Source organism: Sorex araneus, chromosome 4 (genome assembly GCF_027595985.1).
Source record: "Sorex araneus isolate mSorAra2 chromosome 4, mSorAra2.pri, whole genome shotgun sequence".
Lineage (NCBI taxonomy): Eukaryota > Metazoa > Chordata > Mammalia > Eulipotyphla > Soricidae > Sorex > Sorex araneus.
Window position 1 is genome coordinate 162,786,208 of NC_073305.1, and position 21,660 is coordinate 162,807,867.

Sequence of the window (21,660 nt, forward strand, 5' to 3'; positions counted from 1 at the left end):
AGGTGAGGGAGAGGTTTTTTCGGATAATGTGTGAAAGGACAGAAGTCTGAAGCCATCTGATCACAGGGAAGACAGCCTTTGTCTGCCTGGCATCTGGCGTCCAGATAAGAAGCAAAGATGAATGCAAAGAGGAGACAATGCCAGGGCTGGGAAACCAACACCAAGCGACACACTTGCGAAACCATACCGCTCTGAGCAGAGAGAAACGTGCAGTGGGAGAAAAGGGGACTGATACTTTGAGGAATACTGGTGGTTCAGACCGGCTTCAAAAGAAGGACTTAACCTCACCAGAAAAGGTGCACTTGTGATCCTTTTACCTGAATCTCCAGACAAGGCAGCTGTACTTTTACTTCTGGCCAGGAACGAATGTGTGGGCGTCAGCAGTCTGTTAACAACGCTGCTCTCCCATGGGCTGAGCTGCAGGCGGCGAGCTAAACGTCACCATATAAGCAAGATGTTAGAAGCATTCTTTCCAGGGGCAAGAGGGTGTAGGGTCCCACACCTAGCGCTTCCACCTGCGGCCCTTCCAGAGACACTGGGATTTCCAGGGAGGGCAGGCAGCACTGTCAGAGCCATGGGAACCTGCCCCCAAAGAACAACTATTCTCTGAGGCCCTGGTTCGGGATGCTACGTGTCGGGCAGGTTCTGCTTTATAGATGATTTTGCTCACTCCCCGTTCAATCATCAATAAATAACCCACAGGCAACAAAACAGAAATATCACTTCAACTACAGGTCTGGTCTGGACTGCTGACTCCAGCTGTGTGTGTCTGCCTTCATCAGGATGGCACCCGCTTCAGTCAAAACATTTCCTAAGTACCCTGAGTAGTCAACAGGTTCGGGCAAGACTGGATTCACTCATAAATAGAGTCAAGATCATTGTTAGATATTTTCAGATCACCATCTGCTTTACTTAGGTAAGTAGGGGAAATGAGGATACGATGAAAGAGGATTCAAGTAAAGTTCTGCAGAGGATTTCTTTTTGACTTTTCCATTCAGCAAGTGAGGTTCTCTCAGGTCCCTGTTTGGCAATGACATAAAAAATTCTGGTGCTAATGTTCACTATAAACGTAATAGTATGGAGTACTAGTGGGGTGTGAGAAATCGAGAAAAGCAAAAATAAAATATTGCAATGAAGTATCACTCCGAGTTGTACTGGGGTGTGACTGATCCCACAGGACTGGGGGGTTAAGATTATTGTTAGGAAACGTATGTATAGTAATTAGAAACTAATTACTTTGTTTATATTGTTTGTTGGCTTCCACTGAGGGTCTATGAGAACCAAGAAGCTACTTTCGAAAAATATCTGGAAAAGAATTTACAAAATTCTCCCACCAAAGTATGTTATCATAAAAGTAGAGCCATCATACATCTCTATCTTTAGAACACACTTCCAAGACACTCATAAATCTTTTAAACTATCTAAAATTCAGGTTCTAATGCTCTGTCCCATAAACATCAGGTGCAATTCCTTTGCTCTATAGCAGTTGTTCTTGGGACCACTTTTCAAATGTCAAATTTTAAAACAACATATTTAAGTTCTAGGAAATGAGCTGTAGTTATAGGTCATCAGTGTTAGGAAAACATTTGCTCCTCTTTTTAAAGGGAAGTATTAATTTCCAATAAGTACCTTACTTATTTGAATTTATCTGAAAAGAGTAGCTTATTGGTCATTACCCTTGTTGAATGTAAAAAGTATGCAAATTATTCTACTATGCAAATCAGTGGAATTGTTCATTATATTTTCTATTTGCTATGCAAATCTCCCAGATTAAATTAAATCTTTATCTGCATGAAGACATTAGTAAAAACGATTTAAAAGTTATCTTAATGGTTCTATATATTTCGCAGAATACACAATGGGGTAGGTAAAAGTTATCATAAGCTATAGCAGAACAGTTTGTGCATCTATGTTTGAGTTCTGGTGTCCATATGCGTCAAAAATAGGATATAATGTGGCATTAAATTGGATACATAGAAGAAAGTCAGTGGGTTGAAATCTTTGGGATGAGTTAGAAACATCAGTAGAACACAGTACAGTAGGTGAGGAAGGGAAAAGATACCTGCTTACTGACGGCTAAACTGTATGAGTGGTTTAGATGCTCAATTACAGAATCTTAATGGCATCAACTAAGAATGGTGCTCAAATAAAGATAATTTAGTTTAAAGTAATTCCAAAGAGGTGTGTTCTATAATTCCAACAGTGGGGATAAGAGATTTTGCTAGGAGAAACATGCTTCTCTGCCACATTCATAACCTAACTCTCCCTTAACAAGAGCAAGGCTGAGCACTTCCAGAGGATAACTATTTAGGAAAATTACTCTTTTTTAACATAGAGGGGTCTGATTTTTAAGATGATTAATCCTTGAGGGAAGAGTCTCATGAAACAACTCTCAGTACTGATCCTATTTAAGAACTTAAAAAAGATTATTCCATAACAGACTGTCTGAACTGGAGGTGGGGACACGGGGGCAGACAGACACTCTGAATATCCGCACTGTCCCACTCATTCAGAAGCAGGAACCATGATTTCAGTCCCAGATGAGGGCTGCCGTGTGGAAAGGCAGATGGTGCAGATCTTAATTTTTTATTAGGAGCAGGAAAGCTAGCGTTATCTGAAGCTTTCCTTCTTTATGTAAACATGCTGGCAATTAATTCATATTAAATAAGAACAAAAACACCTTGCTGAGGTCAAATAGAACATGCTAGTGGGAAGAATTCAATCATATTTACCACTATATCCTCTCATTGAGAGTACAAAGAGAAAAGGATGAACTATTTAAAACAAAGAGTAGGAAGCTTCATTCTTTTTATTCTTCACACTCCCTACTCTTCTCAAGAAATAAGTGAGTTAAATAGGTAGTATCTTCCCAGGGTGTAGAGTCCCTCTGTTGAATCAATCACAGAAATCTTTAAAAAATCAATTTCCTTCAACTCGTTATTTTTTCAATCAACATGACATTATACTCATATGGAATAATCAGACTATTTAAAGACTAGTTGGGCACAGGGGCAGAGCTAAAAGAATCTGCTCATGAATTCTGGAAGGCCCAGGGAAAGTAATCTGTATAAAAATACATTGTTAGTTTAAGTAACCAGTAGAGTTTTCCAGCAGTGTTGGCCTTAACATCTCTGAGCATCTCAGTTCAGTTATCAGCTTTAAGGTCTGAGCTGCAGGTCTGAGAAAATATAGGCAACCTAGCAATGTTCAGTCCTTCCTTCCTTCCTTCCTCACTTCCTTCATTTCTTCCCTTCCTCCCTTCCTTGTTCCCTTGTGGGTGGGCCACACCCAGCGGTTCTCAGGGGCTCTTCTTGGATCTATGCTCAAGAGTGACCCCTGGTTGGGTTCAGGCACTGTATTTGGGTCTGTGCTCAGGGGACGACATGTGGTGCTGGATATTTGAACAGGGGTTGGCAACATGCAAGGCAGATGCCTTAATCCCTGGATGATCTCTTCAGCCCTAAGATGTTTTGCCTATGACCTCTAGTAATTCAGGAAGAATGTTCTTCAGTTTGATAATAAAGGTGTAACTACCTTTTTTCTAAATTAGAGACATTCAAATTGAGAAGAATTTTTATTTTACCAAAAGCCTAGGATCTCACTGTACTTCTAAGGATTTTGCCTGTTTTTATTTATTTACTTATTTAGCGTTTTGGGTCACACTCGGCGATGCTCGGGGGTTACTCCTGGCTCTGCACTCAGGAATTACTCCTGGCGGTACTCCGGGGGACCATATGGGATGCTGGGAATCGAACCCAGGTCAGCTGTGTGCAAGGCAAATCTGAGTAATCGCTCCAGCCCCTGTTTGTTTTTTAAAGAAAAGCTTACTGGGTAATATGGAATCCCTGGATGTGCCACAAATTTCTTTTGGGTAGATCTTGCCCATTAGATGAAGTACCGGTTTACGGTTCATTTGATAAGGATTCAAATTCAGAGCTCTCAAATTTAGTGCTTTCCTACCTGCCCTATTAGAGTAGGAAAACAGGTAGGAAAACCAGCAGTGTTTTGGTTTTCCAAGCCTACAGCATGATTTAAGGAGGAGTTTCCCGGCCCCTCCAATTCTGCTCCACGCTATGGTTATTCACCTTAACATCTCTGAAAAAAGAACTCATGTAATTAGAGTCTATCTAAGGAAGGGCTCCACACAGCTAGAACTGAAATGCAGTGCAACAACACTAAGTGCTTAGGAGCTTCGGCTATCTATGCTAGTAATTCTCCAACTGTCTTAGATGAAATTAAGTCAGGGCCTAGATCTCGTAGGGACCCTATTACCCTCATCAGAGTAAACAAACCATTCAACAAATCTTTCCCCATCCTAAGATCCTATTAAGAACATTCTATCAGCTACTACACGCAGAGTTCACACAATATCTTATTTCTGGCTGACCAAGATAATTCAGCACGGGTATACGAGTGGATAGGACACTGTCTGACTCCTTGTCTATCTCCACATTTCTAATATTACACCAACTTTTCCAACACATTTTTGTTCTCCATTTTATCATTTTGATATTTTGTTCTTACAGTTTTATTGTATTTGATTACCAGATTTTAAATATTTCTTCCCACAATGCTGTGATTCGGAGTGATAGCACAGTGGGTAGGGCATTTGCCTTGCACGCGGCCAACCCAGTTTCGATTCCTCTGCCCCTCTCGGAGAGCCTAGCAAGCTACCGAGAGTATCTTGCCTGCACAGCAGAGCCTGGCAAGCTACCCATGGCGTATTCGATATGCCAAAAACAGTAACAACAAGTCTCACAATGGAGATATTACTGGTGCCTGCTCGAGCAAATCGATGAGCAATGGGATGACAGAGACAGTGACATCAACTTTAGCAGTGAAACTATAGGAGGCACTAAGCAAGATTTACTCAAAAAAATACTTTAAGATCCCAACTGCCTTGGACACAGGTCATGAAAGTATAAAAATAAAGTGACCAATTTCAAACAATGAAAGAAGAGAAAATCATAAGACCAGCATTATCATGCTGTACTTTACATTATATTTGGAAGAGGACTAAAAAGTCTACTTATGGAATTTTAATTCCTAACAGTATTTTTCTAAAATATAAAGGGATCCTAATTTGACTACAAATCTAGTAAGGATGATAGAAAAATCAGGTTAGAAAAGGAAAGAAAACAAGGAAGTAATTTAGGTTAAAAGGTAAGAGTGAGAAATTCCAAAATTTCTACTTTAAGAGATAAGTTACAAAAGAACATCAACACACATAATATTACATATTCCAATGGTATTACAACTTTTACATAATATAAAATATATAAATATACACACATACAGAGCATGCACACCTTAAATACTTTTAAAGATTATAAAAACGAAACTTTCTCAAGTTTCTTAATAAAGTACTGAAAGTGTTTACAATTTGTTACTTTTAAAGTATGTACTTATATATATACATATGTATATATACAGATATAAATATTCTTGTTTGTCTGGTTTTGTTGGTTCTGGGGATGGAACCGGGACTTTAAACGCACGAGGCACATGCTCTACTACTAAGCCACATCCCAAAACCAAGAATCTGTCCTCTTAGATTGCACAAAAATTCTTTGTTTTTTTTCAAATTAAAAATTACTGTAGTTATGTAAAACAAGTAGCTTATCTTGAAAGCTTGATTTTTCCTTCTAAGATATACAAATATATGAAACTTTCATTTTATAAATAACTTAACATTCATGTACTGTAAATCCATGAATTAAAAAATGACTTAAATAATGCAAACAAGGTGTTAATTGAAGGGCCATGATCACTAAACTTAGGTGGCCTGAAATGGATGATGATACATTCAAAGTTAGGCCAAATCCCTTAAAAGCGAATAAATGATTACCAAATAAACCAATCACACATAAGAAATGCAGCAAGAAAAATTTGGTTAGATGAGAAATAAATTAGCAAAATGAAATCTACCAACATGAATCACTTAAAAAGTTGTTTTAGGAAGTCAAAGTCTAGTATTCCCAGAGTACAGATGGAATATCAGTGACAGTATAACTTAAGTACAAGTTCGTAGCAAAGATTGTTTGCGTGTTGGTGGGTGAGTAAGTGATTTCTGGAGCTGTAAACTCATTTACTAAAGAGTTGAGAGAAGCACCGCTTTCATCACTGCTAAACGCAATCACTCAGCCAAGTTCTAAAATGAGAAACGTTCTCGTCGAAAGGAAATGCTGCTCAGCCGTTTATTGCTTTTTTACTCTGAAGTTTTTTTCTTCCTATTTAAGAAATGCAGGGAAAGCAACTTCAGACGCTTATTTTTATCTGTAAACATTCAGAAAAAAAAGCATTAGGCAAATAACAGGACACATTTTTGTTTTCCTTTTGACTGTACCTCTATCAGGAGAATTTAGTAAAGTTGCAGATGAAGAGGAGAGCCGCTTGCTAATGACAGGATCAACATGTTTCGAGAGATTCATGGTGGAAACTGACCGCCTGTCTGGATCTAAAACAAATGGAGATAATGCTAATTGACAGCCAGCATGCAGGATCGCAATTTCCTAGTTCAATGACGAAAGGAAAAACTAGGATTTGATGCATTTAGCTCTATGACTAGATCTTTTGTAACAGCACAGTTTTCTAAATGGACATTTAACGGTAACTTAAAGGTTAAAAATAAAATTCACCTTTCTTAAAACTAAACATTCAGTTTGTCAAGGAAATTTAAATGTGTTGCAATAATACGTCAAATAAATGGAAGGCCAAAGATAGGCCAGGGAAGGGATACTGAAATAATGGAGGCAGATTTGAAGCACAGAGAGTGTTTCATCATTTCTAAGAATAGAACAATGGGATAGCAAGAAAGCTGGTCAAAACATAATGCAAACACTAGAATAAAAAGCCCCCAAAATACCAGGTTCCATCATTTGATGTACTTTTACATGCAGAATTATTTCACCAAGACATTTAAAGTTTGTTAGAGGGATCAGAGAGACAGTTCAAAGGGTTAGTGTGAGCGTTTAATATGAAGAACTGGGTTCCATCCCTAGCACAACATGGTCCCTGGAGCACCACTGGGGGCCAGCCTGCTGCCTAATACTAGTTTACAAATGTAGACTCCAATCAAAATGCTGCCCCACAAAATTGCCGGCGATAGCAATATAGGCAGGTTTTTTTTTTTTTTTTAATGTGTTTTGTTTTGTTTTTGGCTACACCTGGTGGTGTTAAGAGCTTACGTCTGGCTTTGCACTCAGGGATCATTCCTGCTGGGTTCAAGGAACCATATGGGGTTCCGGAGTTGAACCGGGATTGGTCATGTACCAGGCAAACATGCTACCCACTGTACTATCACTCTGGCCGTCTTTAAAATTTTTGTTTGGTTTTGAGCCACATATGACGATGCTCAGGGTTATTCCTGGCTCTGCACTCAGGAATTACTCCTGGTGGTGCTTGGGGATCATATGGGATGCCAGGGATTGAATCTAGGTCAGCTGCATGCAAGTAAATGCCCCACCTGCTGTACTATCATTTCGGCCCTAAAAACTTTTTATAGGGTGACCCCACCCGGGTTTGATTCCTCTGCCCCTCTCAGAGAGCCCTGCAAGCTACCGAGAGTCTCTCGCCTGCACGGCAGAGCCTGGCAAGCTACCGTGCGTGTTCGATATGCCAAAAACACTAACAAGTCTCACAATGGAGACATTACTGATGCCTGCTTGAACAAATCGATGAGGAACAGGATGACAGTGACAATGACAGGGTGATCTCCAGAACAGCTCTGGTAGAGGCCTGGGACCACTCGTGGTGCTGCTCAGCCAGGTGTGGATCTGCAGCTCAGTGCTCCAGAAGGTGAGGCAGTGCTGCAGGGGACTGAACTCAGTACCTTAGTTGTTCTAGGCTTGTATTTACCTGTTAAGCCATCTCCCAAGCCCCTCTTCCTCTTTAATTTTATGAACATAACAATAAATGTAAATAAAATATACAATGAAAAATAAAACAGTAACTCATCCTACAGTCGAGTGATTTTAGAGTAATTAAATATTTTTATCTAGAAGGCAAATAGATGTTTGAAATTATGCCAGCCAAAGTGAGAAAGGCTCTGTCATAGTTTTATTCTCTAGTGTTGACTTCTGCAACTAAAAATAAAAACACTCTTTATTGTAGAAGGACTCAGAACCTAGCTGCATTGGTTTAACTCACCTTGGAAGCAAGCCATTTATAGTAAATTCTCCCTTAGAGTATAACCAATTCTGACCAATTTACAGTGAACAGGGCATGAACATATTTTTCTGCCAATACTACATATTTCTATCTTCTATGACAACTCACTTGTATGGTTCACCATCTTATCTTTTTTTTTTTAAAATCTACCACAATTTTGGTGCTTCACAATGCACTTAACTAAAGGACACCGAGGGATGTGCTGACAAAAGCCAAGGGTAGGGTCAGAGAGAGCTCAATGAGCTGAGCACATGATTTCATGTGGGAAGCCTGGGTTCAATCCTGTGAAACCCATGATCTTCCCAGCATAGAGCTGGGAGTAGACTCCAAACACCTGTGGGTGTGGCCCCAAACCAACAAAATAAAACAAAACCCCCAAACCAAAGATCTAAACTCAAATAAATATCTTGATGATATAATGTGAGAGTCCAGGGTCCAAGAATGAATAATAAAAAGTCATTTCTAAGTAATTCTAATGTATCCTTTTCTGACGTTGCTTTAGTTGAGGGAAACAACTTACAAGTAAGTCTATCTCTTATGGCTAAAATTATGGAGGCATAACTTGCATTTATTATATTGCTTAATACATCCATCCATTTTTTCCCCTCACTGAATAAAACACAAAATCACAAAAGGATCTATGAGCGATTAGTTTAAAAAGTGTCATGCGTTATACAGCAGTGCTGTTTGTGTTAACTATTAAACAAGATGCCAATTCAATTTGGATTAAATCTTATTTGCAGGATGTCTGTTGAACAGAAAACACAAACTATACATCACGAGTCAGGTTTTTGGGGAGTTAAGAAGTATTGTAAAAAACATAAGATCTGACAGATGCTCCTAGCAGAGCATCCTGACCTTTGAGAATTGTGGCAAATTCTAATTACTTTCAAGTTTCTCTGTCTCACCCTCACCACTAGTGAGTTTCTTTACTTACATCCCTTGTAAACATAGGTTTTATCCAATTTACAAACACAACACTGGTTTTCTCTTGCTCTGTGTGGCAGTAATAAAAGTCGAATATTAAACTCTGAGCACGGGGGAAGGTGGCTCGGGGGTACAGTGCCCGCCCTGGTTTCAATCCCCAGCAATGAAAACCAATAAAAATAAACTCAGAGTGAAAACAAAAGACAGAGCAAAGCAACTTTATTTCTCCTTAACAAGGCTGGAAAAGAAATAAGGTATGCTTCTCTGATACACATGTAAAAAAAGAAATAAGGTATATATGAAGAGAAGTCAAAGAAAAATAGGTAATTAAAAAATATATACTAGAATGAATTAGCACATGTAAATGAACCTATGATCAAAGAGTTGATATATGGTCCACCAAATACCACTGGATATTTTGAGTCATGAATACTTAAAAAATTTTGTCTTTTAAATTTGGTTCACTTTCATAGGAAAGTAAATTATGGTAATATGCTTTTAGATTTTTTTTTAAATAAAGGGATTGCAGAAGATATAATGAATGTTAGGAGTAAAGGAGAGAAGAGCAAACAATAATCTAGATATATTTAGATTAAAAATGTTAAAAATAGCGACAGTAGAAGGCTGTGCGTATAGGAGAAGGTGTGTGCGTAGTTTGTGTGTATGTGTGCGCATGCACACACAGACGCATGCATGTGTTTATCTGTAGGAATGTGTCGCATGCCAAACTGAATGATGGTCCCAGGTAATGAGCTGAAATTTGGAGGGGGCGGGGTTGTACAACATACTAATTTCAATAGAAAGCAAACATATCAGATGTGACTATTATTTTAACACCTTTAAGTCACCTGAGTTATTTGGTCATCACACTTTAGAAACACTGTGTCACATTCCAGATCTAGGTCTACGCAATAGGATATGAAGCATGCGTTATGACTAAGGTGGTGATGGTTCAGCTACTGATGAGCTGGCCCTAGGTCCGAGGGGCTAGCTATACAGATCAGCAATCGACAACCACAGGGAGTCTGTACCAGATTTTCTAGTACCACCCAGAGTGGTGAAGTGGTGGTCCAGGCCTGCTAAATCGAGAGAGGAGAATGATGATTCAACAAAACCACCTGGGGATAGAATGTAAGACAATGATTTTTCAAAGTAAATTAAAAATAAAGGTTATCTGACTCACACAAAAGAAAAAGAAAAACAATGGACACATCATATACAAATCAAAGTGCATTGAATTTACAGTACCAAAATAAAACCTTTCTCTAAAGTCCAAATTTCACTATAGTTTTTTGTCACTCCAAGAAGATGGAAGTAGCTCTGATAGTTGTTACGATTTCTAGCTTCAAAAACATGTACTTCTTCTTGCAGGACATGAGGGTGGCACAGATGTTAGGGTATGAACATAGAGGCTCATGGTATTGATTTTGATCAGTCAACCTTGCTAAGATTCTTCCCAAAGAAAAAAAGAGAAAACTGGTTAACCTATTCCATAATCCTAAGACTCTTATGAAAATGAGCCCCACAAGATAATGCTGAGTTGAAGCCAGAGTGTTTGTTCAGAAACACAGCATACATTTCTATGCCTTTACAGGAATCTAACAACAAGGAAAGCTCGTGTTAAGGGAGAAAACCTTATCTTCTTACCTCTATCACCTTCCTATCCTCAAACAGTGGAAGTATCATGTAATTAGAGTTCTAATCATTTCAAGAGGATAGTTGTTTACAAAAACAGAGATTTAGAAAGAAAAAAGAGACAGCACTTTATCTAGGAAAGAACAAAGTGATTTTGGAGTGCTCCCTGTGCTTACCTGCGCTGTGGAATCTGGGGCTCCCATGGAGAGTGCCTCCCCAGGACCACCGGTTTTGCTTCTGTCTTGGCTTCTGGCTCCTTTCCATCGTCCGTCGAACAACAGCTTCATGGCGTTCCTTAAACCCAACAAAATTGCTGAGGATTAGAGTTAAGCTGATTGATGGGGCCTCTTCAGTTTAAGGCAGAGTAGCTTGAGGGATGGAACTTAAACTTTGACTTTAGTTTTCCTACTCGCTTCCCTTGTATCAAAAGTTTATGTTAGGGTAAAAAACATATTCAAGCTAGGAGGTTACTGAAATCATTATATTCCAGCTGATAAAAACTGGGTAGAAAATGGGCACATATAAAGACTCATAACGGGAGGCTGAAGTGATAGCACAGTGGGTAGGGTGTTTGCCTTGCACATGGCCGACCTGGGTTCAATTCCTAACATCCCATATGGTCCCCTGAGCACCGCCAGGAGTAATTTCCGAGTGCATGAGCCAGGAGTAACCCCTGTGCATTGCCGGGTGTGACCCAAAAAGAAAGAAAAAAAACAACTCTCATAACTACCACTAAGGTTGAGATCTTTCACCAATGCACTTAAGCCCATAATACATGTTCTTGGTTAAGTAGTTTGTAAACACGGGTGGTACCATATTTTAAAACATGGAATTTGGAGGTGGGAGAGACAGCTGCCACAGTATGAGCCAGGGCTGGAACACATGCTTTGTATGCAGAAGGCCAGGGTGCCATCTCTCCTTCCTGAGGAGCACTAAGGTGAAGTAGTTCCCTGAGCACTACAGGGTATGGCCCCCAAACCAAGACAAAACAAAACAATTTAGAACCTAATAATGTGTGCTATCCTAAACCTACAATCTATTGAGTTGTAGGACGTTGTAGCTTCATCATTTTGAGAAGCAATTTCCATATTTTACTATTATTTTTTTACAAAACTGCTATGTAGTGGGGCTAGAGTGACAGTACAGCAGACAGGACATTTGCCTTGCAGGCATATGGCCCAGCATCCCATATGGTCCCCTGAGCACCGTCAGGAGTAATTCCTGAGTGTACTGAGTATCACCAGGTGTGACCAAAGAAGCCAGAAAAACGAACAAAAATACTGCTGTGTATCACTTATTCAAGGGACGAATAGGGGTTAAATATTTATAAGTAGTAAAGCTTTACAGAAATACAGCTTTTTGGGGTGGTCACTGTTTTTGAGTAGGACTGAGACAAACTAAGAGATAGGCGTCAATCAGTGACATGGGCTTTTGCTCTAAGGCAATCCTAGCCATCTTGACTTCTACACCAGGCTCTCCTAGAAACAGACTCAGAATCCATGTTGTTATGTGATCTGGTAGCTCTATGGAACATTTCTAAGCCAACCTGCAGCATTCCTGAGACAGACAAACCATCTACTTTCCAGCGCTGGGCGGGCTTACTTTGTCCTCCTCGAGTCTCTGCCTTCTCTTCTCCTCCACAGCTGCCCTCCTCCGCTCCTCCTTCAGCCTCTGCTCTTCCAGTTTCTTCCTCCGCTCCTCCAGGTGCTTCTCATAGTGCTGCCTGGCTCGTTCCTCTCGTTCTAGCCAGACGATTTCTCTTGCGGCTTCAGAGAGAGAAGAGAGAAGTCAAACACAAGAGGGTTTGAAAAGCTTTGGATAAGTGATTTTCATTGGCAAACATGGGAATCTGGGGCTTGTATTCACGAAGCTTGGCCACCTTTGCTCTCCTCACATTTTCATGAAAGAAAAAAAACAACAACTGTTAGCTTTTAGCATTGTTTTAAGCGTTGCACAGGGGTTACTCCTGGCTCCTCATGCACTCAGGAATTACTCCTGGAGGTGCTTGGGGGACCATATGGGATGCTGGGAATTGAAGCCGGGTCGGCCGCATGCAAGGCAAATGCCCTACCCGCTGTGCTATCACTCCAGCACCAGTTTTTAGCATAATTTAACATGACACAATCATGCTGAGGAAGATGTACTGAGTTCTGTTTAGGTGCCCCTAGAGTTCCCCTGTTTACTACTGGCATACCACATGCTCTGCTCTCCTGCCAGCTCTCAACACGATGCCTCCAAATCAACAGCATCATCTGCCTCTCTTTTTAAAAAATGTGATACAATTTTAACTTGGACTTAATTTCTTTAGAAATTTACTTTAAGGGACAGAGAGATAGCTCAATGGGTGAGGGCATGTTTCACCTGAGAGAGGGCTGGGTTTGATCCTCTGATACCACCTGGGGAGTAATACACCCCGCCCCTACCAAGTACCATTGAGTATTGCCAACACCCCTCCCCCCTCCTGCCAAAAAGTTACTTTAAGACACATATGAAAAAAAAAAAGACACATATGATGTGCCCAATAAATACCGCACTTCTAATTTTTTAAATATGAGACTGCATATTAAAAGTAACAGAATTCAATTCCATCAATTCTAGTACTTTTGTGTCTTTGGGCCCCACCCAGTGGTGCTCATGGCTTGCTCTGTGCTCAGGGGTCACTCTTGGAGGGAGGTACTTGGTGGATCATGCTTTACTGCCCATGCTGTCTCTCTGGCCAAATTCTGAAACTTTCTTAAGGTGCACTTACTATTGATCATGCACATACATGTATGTAGTGCTTTTTAATTTTTCAACATGGAAATACTTTACTGGCAGAGATCATAAGACACATTTTAATACATTTAGAAAGATGGAGAGACAGGGATAGATCTGTCAAAGTTTAATTGGTGCTAAATATTAAAAAGTGAGATGAAGTCCTTTTCTATCCTTAGAAACCTCTTACCTTTTACTCCACCTTTGAAATAAATGGATGAACATGCAGACTCTAGCATGGTCTACTTATTATTGTGTGTCTTGTTTTTCACTGTATCACTGTCATCCCGTTGATCATCGATTTGCTTGAGCAGGCGCCATTCATCCTAGTCCTGAGATTTAGCAGCCTCCCTTTACTCGTCCTTCCCAACAGTGCCACATTGGAGGCTCTTTCAGGGTCAGGGGAATGAGACCCGTCATTCTTACTGTATTTGGCATGTTGAATACGCCATGGAGAGCTTGCCAGGCTCTGTCATGCGGGCAGGATGCGCCCAGTACCTTACCAGGTTCTCCGAGAGGGAGAACTAGGCTATAAGAGGTAATACTGATTTGATCAATATTACAAAATTTAGCAGTGCATCCATCATCTCACCTAGTTACATTTTTTTGTTTGTTTGGTGTCGCTTTTTTTACTATTTAGTTTTGACCATTTTTATTGAGGTACTGGGATTTACAGTACTGTTAATTAATCTTTTCATATAAACATCACTGCAACACCACACCTAGCTTCCCTGCACCACTGCGCCCACTGTGGGGACATGCAAACCACTGCAACACCACACCTAATTTCCCTCCACCACTGTCTTCTTAAAGGTATACATTTAAAAGATTAATAGTATGGATAATTCCATGCTAATACATTTTAAATATACAATTTAGTAAGAATGAGAAGAGAATTAGAAAGTTTGAAAGGGAAATCTAAATTCACTAAAAGTATCTTAAGACATCTTTCTATTACAACAAATGAAACATGAATCTAACAATATTTAATGGTTATAAAATTCATTGTTTTCCACACCTTATTTTAAATAACCATATATTTGCTAGATTATTCAAAGTTAATTAAGTATTTTACAAATCCAGAGCTTTATTATCATAAATATCTGCAGGCATGTGAGCTATATAGGGAAAGAATTACCCAGAAGGTATATTAAAATGCTACTCAAGAACACAAAAATCTTAACTTGAAAAGAAAAGGTATAAACCCATTCATGCTCACAGTAGAACTTTTACAACAGACAAGCTCTAGAAACAACACAAATAGCCAGTGAAAGACTGAAATAGCTGTGATATAGAGAAACAAGGGAATACTACTGAGTTGTAAGAAAAGAACAAAAGCTTGTCTACTGTTGTACCTTGATTGGAGTTAGCAGCAATCTTATTAAGTGAAATAAATGGAAGAACAACAAATGGTCTCACTCATACGTGATATAGACAGCAATAAAGCAAAAAGACAAGAACTAATGGCAATTACCGTTTTGACTTTGAATACAGAACTGAGGTTGCCAACTGGGGTGGGATAAAGAGTCAGAGGGGAACTGGAGGTGACACCAGGTGATGGTGAAGGGTCTTGTGCATTTGGGTTGTAGTGGATGGGTAGTCACTATATTGACTATAAACATAAATATAAGCACAACTGGTATCACGTCACTTCAATTAGAATTTTTTAAAAGGTAGAATGACACTGAGAGGAAGAACAAATAAACTCACCTAAAAAAGAAAAAAAGATAAAAAGGAAAACAATTCTGATAGATGTTTCATACTGCCTTCAGTGGAGAAGCCCTGGCAACAATGGATGAGAACATGCAGTAGGAAGCATCTGTATATTCACGTGTGTGTGTGTGTGTGTGTGTGTGTGTGTGTGTGTGTGTGTGTGTGGCTTGGGAACCACACCTGGCAGAGTTCAGGGCTTACTATGGCTCTGTACTCAGGAGTGACCCCTGGCAGTGTGCAGGGAACATACACATGCAGTGCCTCGGACTGAACTGGGACTAGCCATATGCAAGGCAAGTGCTGTAACCACTGGACTCTCCCTTATGTACTTTATGTTCACCCTCTTAACTTTCATTCAAGCCACGTAGGCTTTGTATTTTATACCTCGTTTTGAGGAAAATTTTTATATTCTTTTATGACATTTATAAAGGTAAAATACCCCTTTTCACTAAGAGATTCAGAGGCCTTGATATCATAAAGACAAAGGAATAAACAAACTTATTAAAGAGCAGTGGGTTGGGTAAAATTTACACTAATGAGTTGGTTTTTCTTAAAATTTATTTTTCATCCAGGCCTGCTTCTGGGGCTCAGTCATCTGCATTTTAGCAAACCTCCTTGTGGATGGTGAGATGAGCGAAAAGGCTTTTGGATGGAACACTGCCCTCAACTCTTCCCCAGAAGCTCTGGCTCTTGCAGGGATCACTGTTGCTTCTTTCTTTTTGTCAGGAAGGTTATTAATAGCATGTGTATTTACTGGGTGCTTGGAAGAGACCCAGCAGAGCTGAGCATCTCACTGCTGCTCTTAAGATGTCTATCACAGATGTCAGAGTTCCTTCCATCTGCTTTCTATGCAGCAAAGCTTTTATTCCCCTTCAGTCCCCATAATGGTGTTTCTCTCTTGCTCAAACTCAGTAGCTGCTTCCGGATTCACTGGGAGTTACTTTCGAGTCATCCCAGAAAAAATGCATGGCCTTGGGCAAGGTACTACAGCTCCCTATATCTTACCTTGTATCTTTACCTTCTATTTTAGGGTAAAATTGTGATAACTAGGTCTGTTTTTTATTTACTGAGCATTTTAAAACTTGCACATAACACAAAATTGTTCTTTGTATTTAGTAAGAATTTAATGACATTAGTTATTGTATTATTGCCTGTTTTATTATCATGATAATTTCTATTCAGAAAATTAAAGCAGCTCTTTAGGTTGTGCTATAAATCACACAGGGTTAGGCATTACTACAATAATAATTTTACCATAAATAATTTTTTAAAGAAATAATATTTCTTGGACTGGAGAGATAGTACAGCAGGTAGGATGCTTGTCCTACACATGAACAACCTGGCTTGATCCCCGGCACCCCATATGGTGCCACCAAGCACTGCCAGGAGTGATTCTTGAGTGCAAAACCAGAAGTAAGCCCTGAGTACTACCAGGAGTGGCTATTCCCACCTCAATTTTTTTTAAAAAAACATTTAAAATAATATATTTTTTGGCTTTTGGGGGTCACACCCAGCAACGCACAGGGGTTACTCCTGTCTCTACACTCAGGAATTAACTCCTGGCAGTGCTCAGGGGACCATATAGGATTCTGGGAATCAAACCCAGGTCGACCTCGTACAAGGCAAACGCCCTACTCGCTGTGCTATCACTCCAGTCCCTAAAAAGAAAAATATCATTTCTTTTCCCATTAAACTCCTAGTGAGTTTCATTTCTAATCTATTAGGAAGTGGATATCTTATTACAATGCCTTCTTTAAACAATTGTCAGCTTTAAATAGAGACTAAGCAAACAATGGCGAAAGAACAAACACAACTTGCATTGTGTTTGGAGTTCTACAATTATTGGAGTTCTAGAATTATTACCAAGTACAGATCATATAATATTTCACTTTTTAACTTTTTTCTTGGGGTTGATGTGGGGAGGGGGGGTACAGCTGGTGATGCTCAGGGCTTACTCCTGGCTCTGACCTCAGGGATCACTCCTGGTGGTGTTTGTGGGACCATCTAGGATTTCTGAAGATTGAATCTGGATTGGTGGTGTGCAAGGCAGGTGCCCTATCAGCTGAACTACTTCACTAGTCCCCCATCCCCCATATAATCTTTTAAAAGTAGGTGGCTACATGAACAATTTTAATATTTTAATAAGCACTGCACTGTCGTCCTGTTGTTCATCGATTTGCTCGAGCAGGCGCCAGTAAACGTCTCCATTGTGAGACTTGTTACTGTTTTTGGCATATTGAATATGCCATGGGTAGCTTGCCAGGCCCTGCTGTGCAGGTGGGATACTTTCAGTAGCTTGTCAGGCTCTCCAAGAGGGGTAGGATGTTTGTCTTGCACACGGCCAACCTGGGTTCGATTCCTAGCATCCCATATGGACCCCCTAAGCACCGCCAGGAGTAATGCCTGAGTGCAGAGCCAGGAGTAACCCCTGAGCATCACTGTGTGTGTTTCCCAAAAAGCAAAGAACAATACTACACAGTATTAATAAAACAGAAAAAAAAGATTATTAGTATTTTAATAGCTGGGCAAAAAATATAATTCAAGCAATTACAGTTTCAGGGAAATATTCTTGATAGTAACATTAAAAAATTAATTTGTTTTCTATAGCAAGTTAGTTGTCCAAACCTTAAAGATGACTATCTCAATGAGTTCAAGAAGAACAGCAAAGGGTCTTAGGTAAGCACCTATCTGGCAGGCATCTGGTCATGAGTTTAAATCCCTGGGTGTCAGGTTTGCTGAACAAAATTCTGGCAGCTGTGTTGTATGAGCCAGGGATTTCTGCTGTCTGCCATCCCCAACACTGCAGGCGATTTCTAACCATAGGACAACCACAGGTGTGTGAGTACAGGTAGAAGTCCCACCACTGATGAGCACCAAGTGTGAGCACCACATCCACTAAATTTTAATAAGGGTGAAAGTAATTTTATTCTGAGGTTTAGATATTTGAAGTACTCCTTATGGATGAGAGATGCTGTCAATCAATGTCTTATGTTTTCTAATTAAGAAATGAGATCTGGGGCCCGCAGAGAACGCTCACGGGCCTCCAGTCCTCCGGGTATACGCGTGTCTTGCATGCTCTCAGCTCTGGGGTCAGTCCCTGGTTACCGCAGAGCCCCTCCAGCCCTGCTGGGTAAGGCGAGCCCTGGGAACCCCTCAACACTGTTGGCAGCCAAACCCCCAACTCCAGAGTGGAAGTAAGTAAATCATTATGCCCATCAAATTTATCTCCTGCCGCGGAGAGGACACGGGGAGGGCAGAGGAGACAAAGGGTGTTCTCAGGGGCCAGCTGGACTGCAGGCTCCAGGAACATCCACATCCTAGTCCCCGTCCTGCTCCCTCCGAGCAGGCTTCACCACTGAGGGAGGCGGATGTGTTTGCTCACCATGGGAAAGAAAAACAGGACACAGAGGGCAGTGTTACCACTCCGCCTCTGAAACACGCAGCGCTGCCGTCTCAGTTTCGTATTAAGATGTGGAACGGAACAAATAGGTTACGGGCAACACTGGGAACTAGGAAGGCCAGCAATGTCACAAAGACAGAAAACGCACAGTGAGAACAATAAGAGTCGCCACTGATTCTGGGAGACTAGGAAATGGCGAGCCACTCTACATCTTTTTTTTTTTTTCCTTTTTGGGTCACACCCGGCAATGCACAGGGGTTACTCCTGGCTCTGCATTCAGGAATTACTCCTGGAGGTGTTCAGGGGACCATATGGGATGCTGGGAATCGAACCCGGGTTGGCCACGTGCAAGGCAAATATGCCCTACCCGTTGAGCCATCACTCCAGCCCTGCCACTCTACATCTTTTCTGATTAATTTCCATGACTTGTTACTTCATTATTATTATTATTGTTTGGTTTTTGGCTTTAGGAACATGAGTGGGATTACAGGAGGCATACCTGTGTCTGATTCCAAATGTTAGTATTTCATTATTCTCATTTTAAATAATAATGACAACTTTTTCTGTGTTGCTTGGGCTCCTAAGCAATGCTCAGGGCTCTGGGGGCCATTCCCAGTGAGTCAGTCAGCTGGGCCTGGTGATGTGGAGCTGCTTCTGCACAGCAATGGGGGGCCTGGGGCCCAGCGGGGTCACAGCCAGCATGTCAGGGTATCAGGTGTCGCTGGCACCTGAGCTCACACAGGAAGATATATGCTCTAGCCCTACGAGCTAGGGCGGGCCCTTTCCCCAGCCCTATTTCAAAAAATACTGAGATTAACAATAAAACATTTTATTCTCACATTAGAATAAAAACAATGTTATGCAATACTTGTGGGAAAAAAAATCTAATGGCTTACTATAGTTCATTTCCTCTAAGAAAGGGATTATGAAATTACAAAGAAAACAGAGGGGTCAGGAGGTAGGACAGCGGTGAGGGCTCACTTTGGCCTGGGTTCATTCCGAGTACCACATGGTCCTTGTGAGCACTGGAAGCCCCTGAGCACTGTGAGGTGAAGCCCAGAAACCCCTGGCACCAGAGAGCCTGAGCAGCCTCACGGCCTTGGGCCCTGGCACGGAACCACCAGCCCAGTTGGCTAACAGTGACTGTTAAACCTCAGGATCGGGGTGCGCCCTGCAAAGTAAATAAATTACAAAAATTTTAGAAAACTAAGCTTGGAGCCGGAGAGACAGCTCAAGACGCTGAGCACAGGCTTTACACGCAGGAGGCCCGGGTTTGATCCACATATGACATGATCCCCTAAGCTGCCAGAAGTGACTCCTGAGCACTGAGCCAGGAATAAGCCCCTGAGCAGTGCTGGGAATGACCTCAAAACCAATAAATAAATAAACTCTGAGCTCAGGGAAAAAAATCAAGTCCAGTAGTTAATATTGATATTCTTAGACCGGGCACCCAACACAAAAGCTATAATTAAGTGGTTTTTGTTTTGTTTTGTTTTGTTTTTCTGATGGCGGGGGTCACACCCAGCGGTGCTCAGGGATTACTTCTGGCAATACTCAGGGCACCATATGGGGTGCCAGGGACCAAACCTGCTTTGGCTGTGTGCAGAACAAGTACTGTATCTGCTACCCTATCTTCGGCAACCTTAGTCACAGTCCTTAGAACACACAATCCCAGACTGGAGAGGGAGCACGAGGAACTGAGCACATGTTTTTCCCATGGGAAGCTGGGGCTCAATCCTGCCATGGCATGTTTCTCAAGTATGACCTTCTGAGCACCCCCAGATGTGGCTCAGTGCTAAAGTGTAGGTGTTACATACACGAGGCTCAATCCTGGCACCACAGAATAAATCACAATGCAAACAGCTATCAAGCAAATGAAAACAAAGATGTGGTAGATGAAGAAAAATCAACAAATTAATATTGGAGATCTAATGAGAAAAAAATAACTTCAAAGGTGTTTTATGTCCTTTTAGAAAAACTTTAGTTTAGCAGAGACTAAATACTCTTTTAAGCCTGGCCTTTAGGAGCAGGTGTATATATGCTTTCAGGTTCTGGTCCACACAGGTGTAAGAGGACTGAAAAATTATGTCTAAAAGAGATTGTGCTGCAATTTTGATTTTTTTTTTCTTTTTGGGTCACACCCGGTGATGCATAGGGGTTATTCCTGGCTCTGCACTCAGGAATTACTCCTGGAGGTGCTCAGAGGACCATGTGGGATGCTGGGAATCGAACCCAGGTTGGCTGCGTGCAAGGCAAGCGTCCTACCCGTTGTGCTATCGCTCCAGCCCCCTGCAATTTTAATTTAACTCTGATTCAAAGCCTGTATTCTCAGTCATCAACACTGTTTCTCCCATTTTCACATCTGTCCAAATTTCACATGCAATTTGCACTATTTAACCTAATGCATTAACCGCCCTTTAGGACCCACCTCAACTATGAGCCTGCTGTCTCCTGTATTCTCATACCAGATTCAAGACTTTCAAATTTCTATACTAGACTCCTCAGGTGTCACCTCAGTTTTTTCTGCATTGATGCTCCAACTCAACACATTCGAACAACAGACCCTATCATTTTGCCTCAGAGCTTTCTCTCACGTTCAGTGTCTCCTGTCCAGTTCCTTTGTGACCACTTACAGTCATCATTCCTCTATTGCTTGATACTGTCTCCTCTTCAGTTCCACCCCGCAGGCTGTTCTTAGGGACATCCTTCCCAAAGACCACATTCAGCCACTGCTTACTGGCGCCTGCTAGTTCCCCTTCTTCCCCCTCTCAACTCCTTGTCTTCAAGGCCAGGCTTAAAGAAGTATCTAATCTCTGTTAAAGTGAAGAAAGTTTCTCTAAAAGCACACAAACCAATTGTTACCCTTGCACCTTTTTTTTTTCTCTGTCTCAACCCAAATCTAATTTTCTGCTCACATAATGCAGCCATCAGCACCTTCTATCTTCCTGCCTGAGTCCCACGCCCGGACTGAGAAGAACAAACATCCTCAAGCTGTGTCTCCCCGAGCTCTGAAAACACGAGCTGCTGCCATCTCTGGCATCTAAGTCAGTGTCTGTGTGATC

General features: G+C 41.1%; 1 protein-coding gene across 7 annotated transcripts in view; it reads right to left on the reverse strand.

Moving 5' to 3' along the window:
* The window catches only part of MAP7 (microtubule associated protein 7), a 174,743-nt gene that overhangs the window by 34,337 nt on the left and 118,746 nt on the right, over positions 1-21,660 (reverse strand). For 5 of the 7 annotated variants that reach the window (XM_055136323.1, XM_055136325.1, XM_055136324.1 and 2 more), the window contains exons 4-8: positions 12,334-12,497; positions 10,908-11,025; positions 10,128-10,214; positions 6,347-6,457; positions 318-431 (exon numbers count right to left, since the gene is read on the reverse strand). In XM_055136323.1, coding sequence (XP_054992298.1) covers positions 318-431; positions 6,347-6,457; positions 10,128-10,214; positions 10,908-11,025; positions 12,334-12,497 — 594 coding nt within the window. The remainder of the gene's footprint in view (positions 1-317; positions 432-6,346; positions 6,458-10,127; positions 10,215-10,907; positions 11,026-12,333; positions 12,498-21,660) is intronic. The other 2 variants (XM_055136327.1, XM_055136326.1) reach the window with 1 other exon arrangement.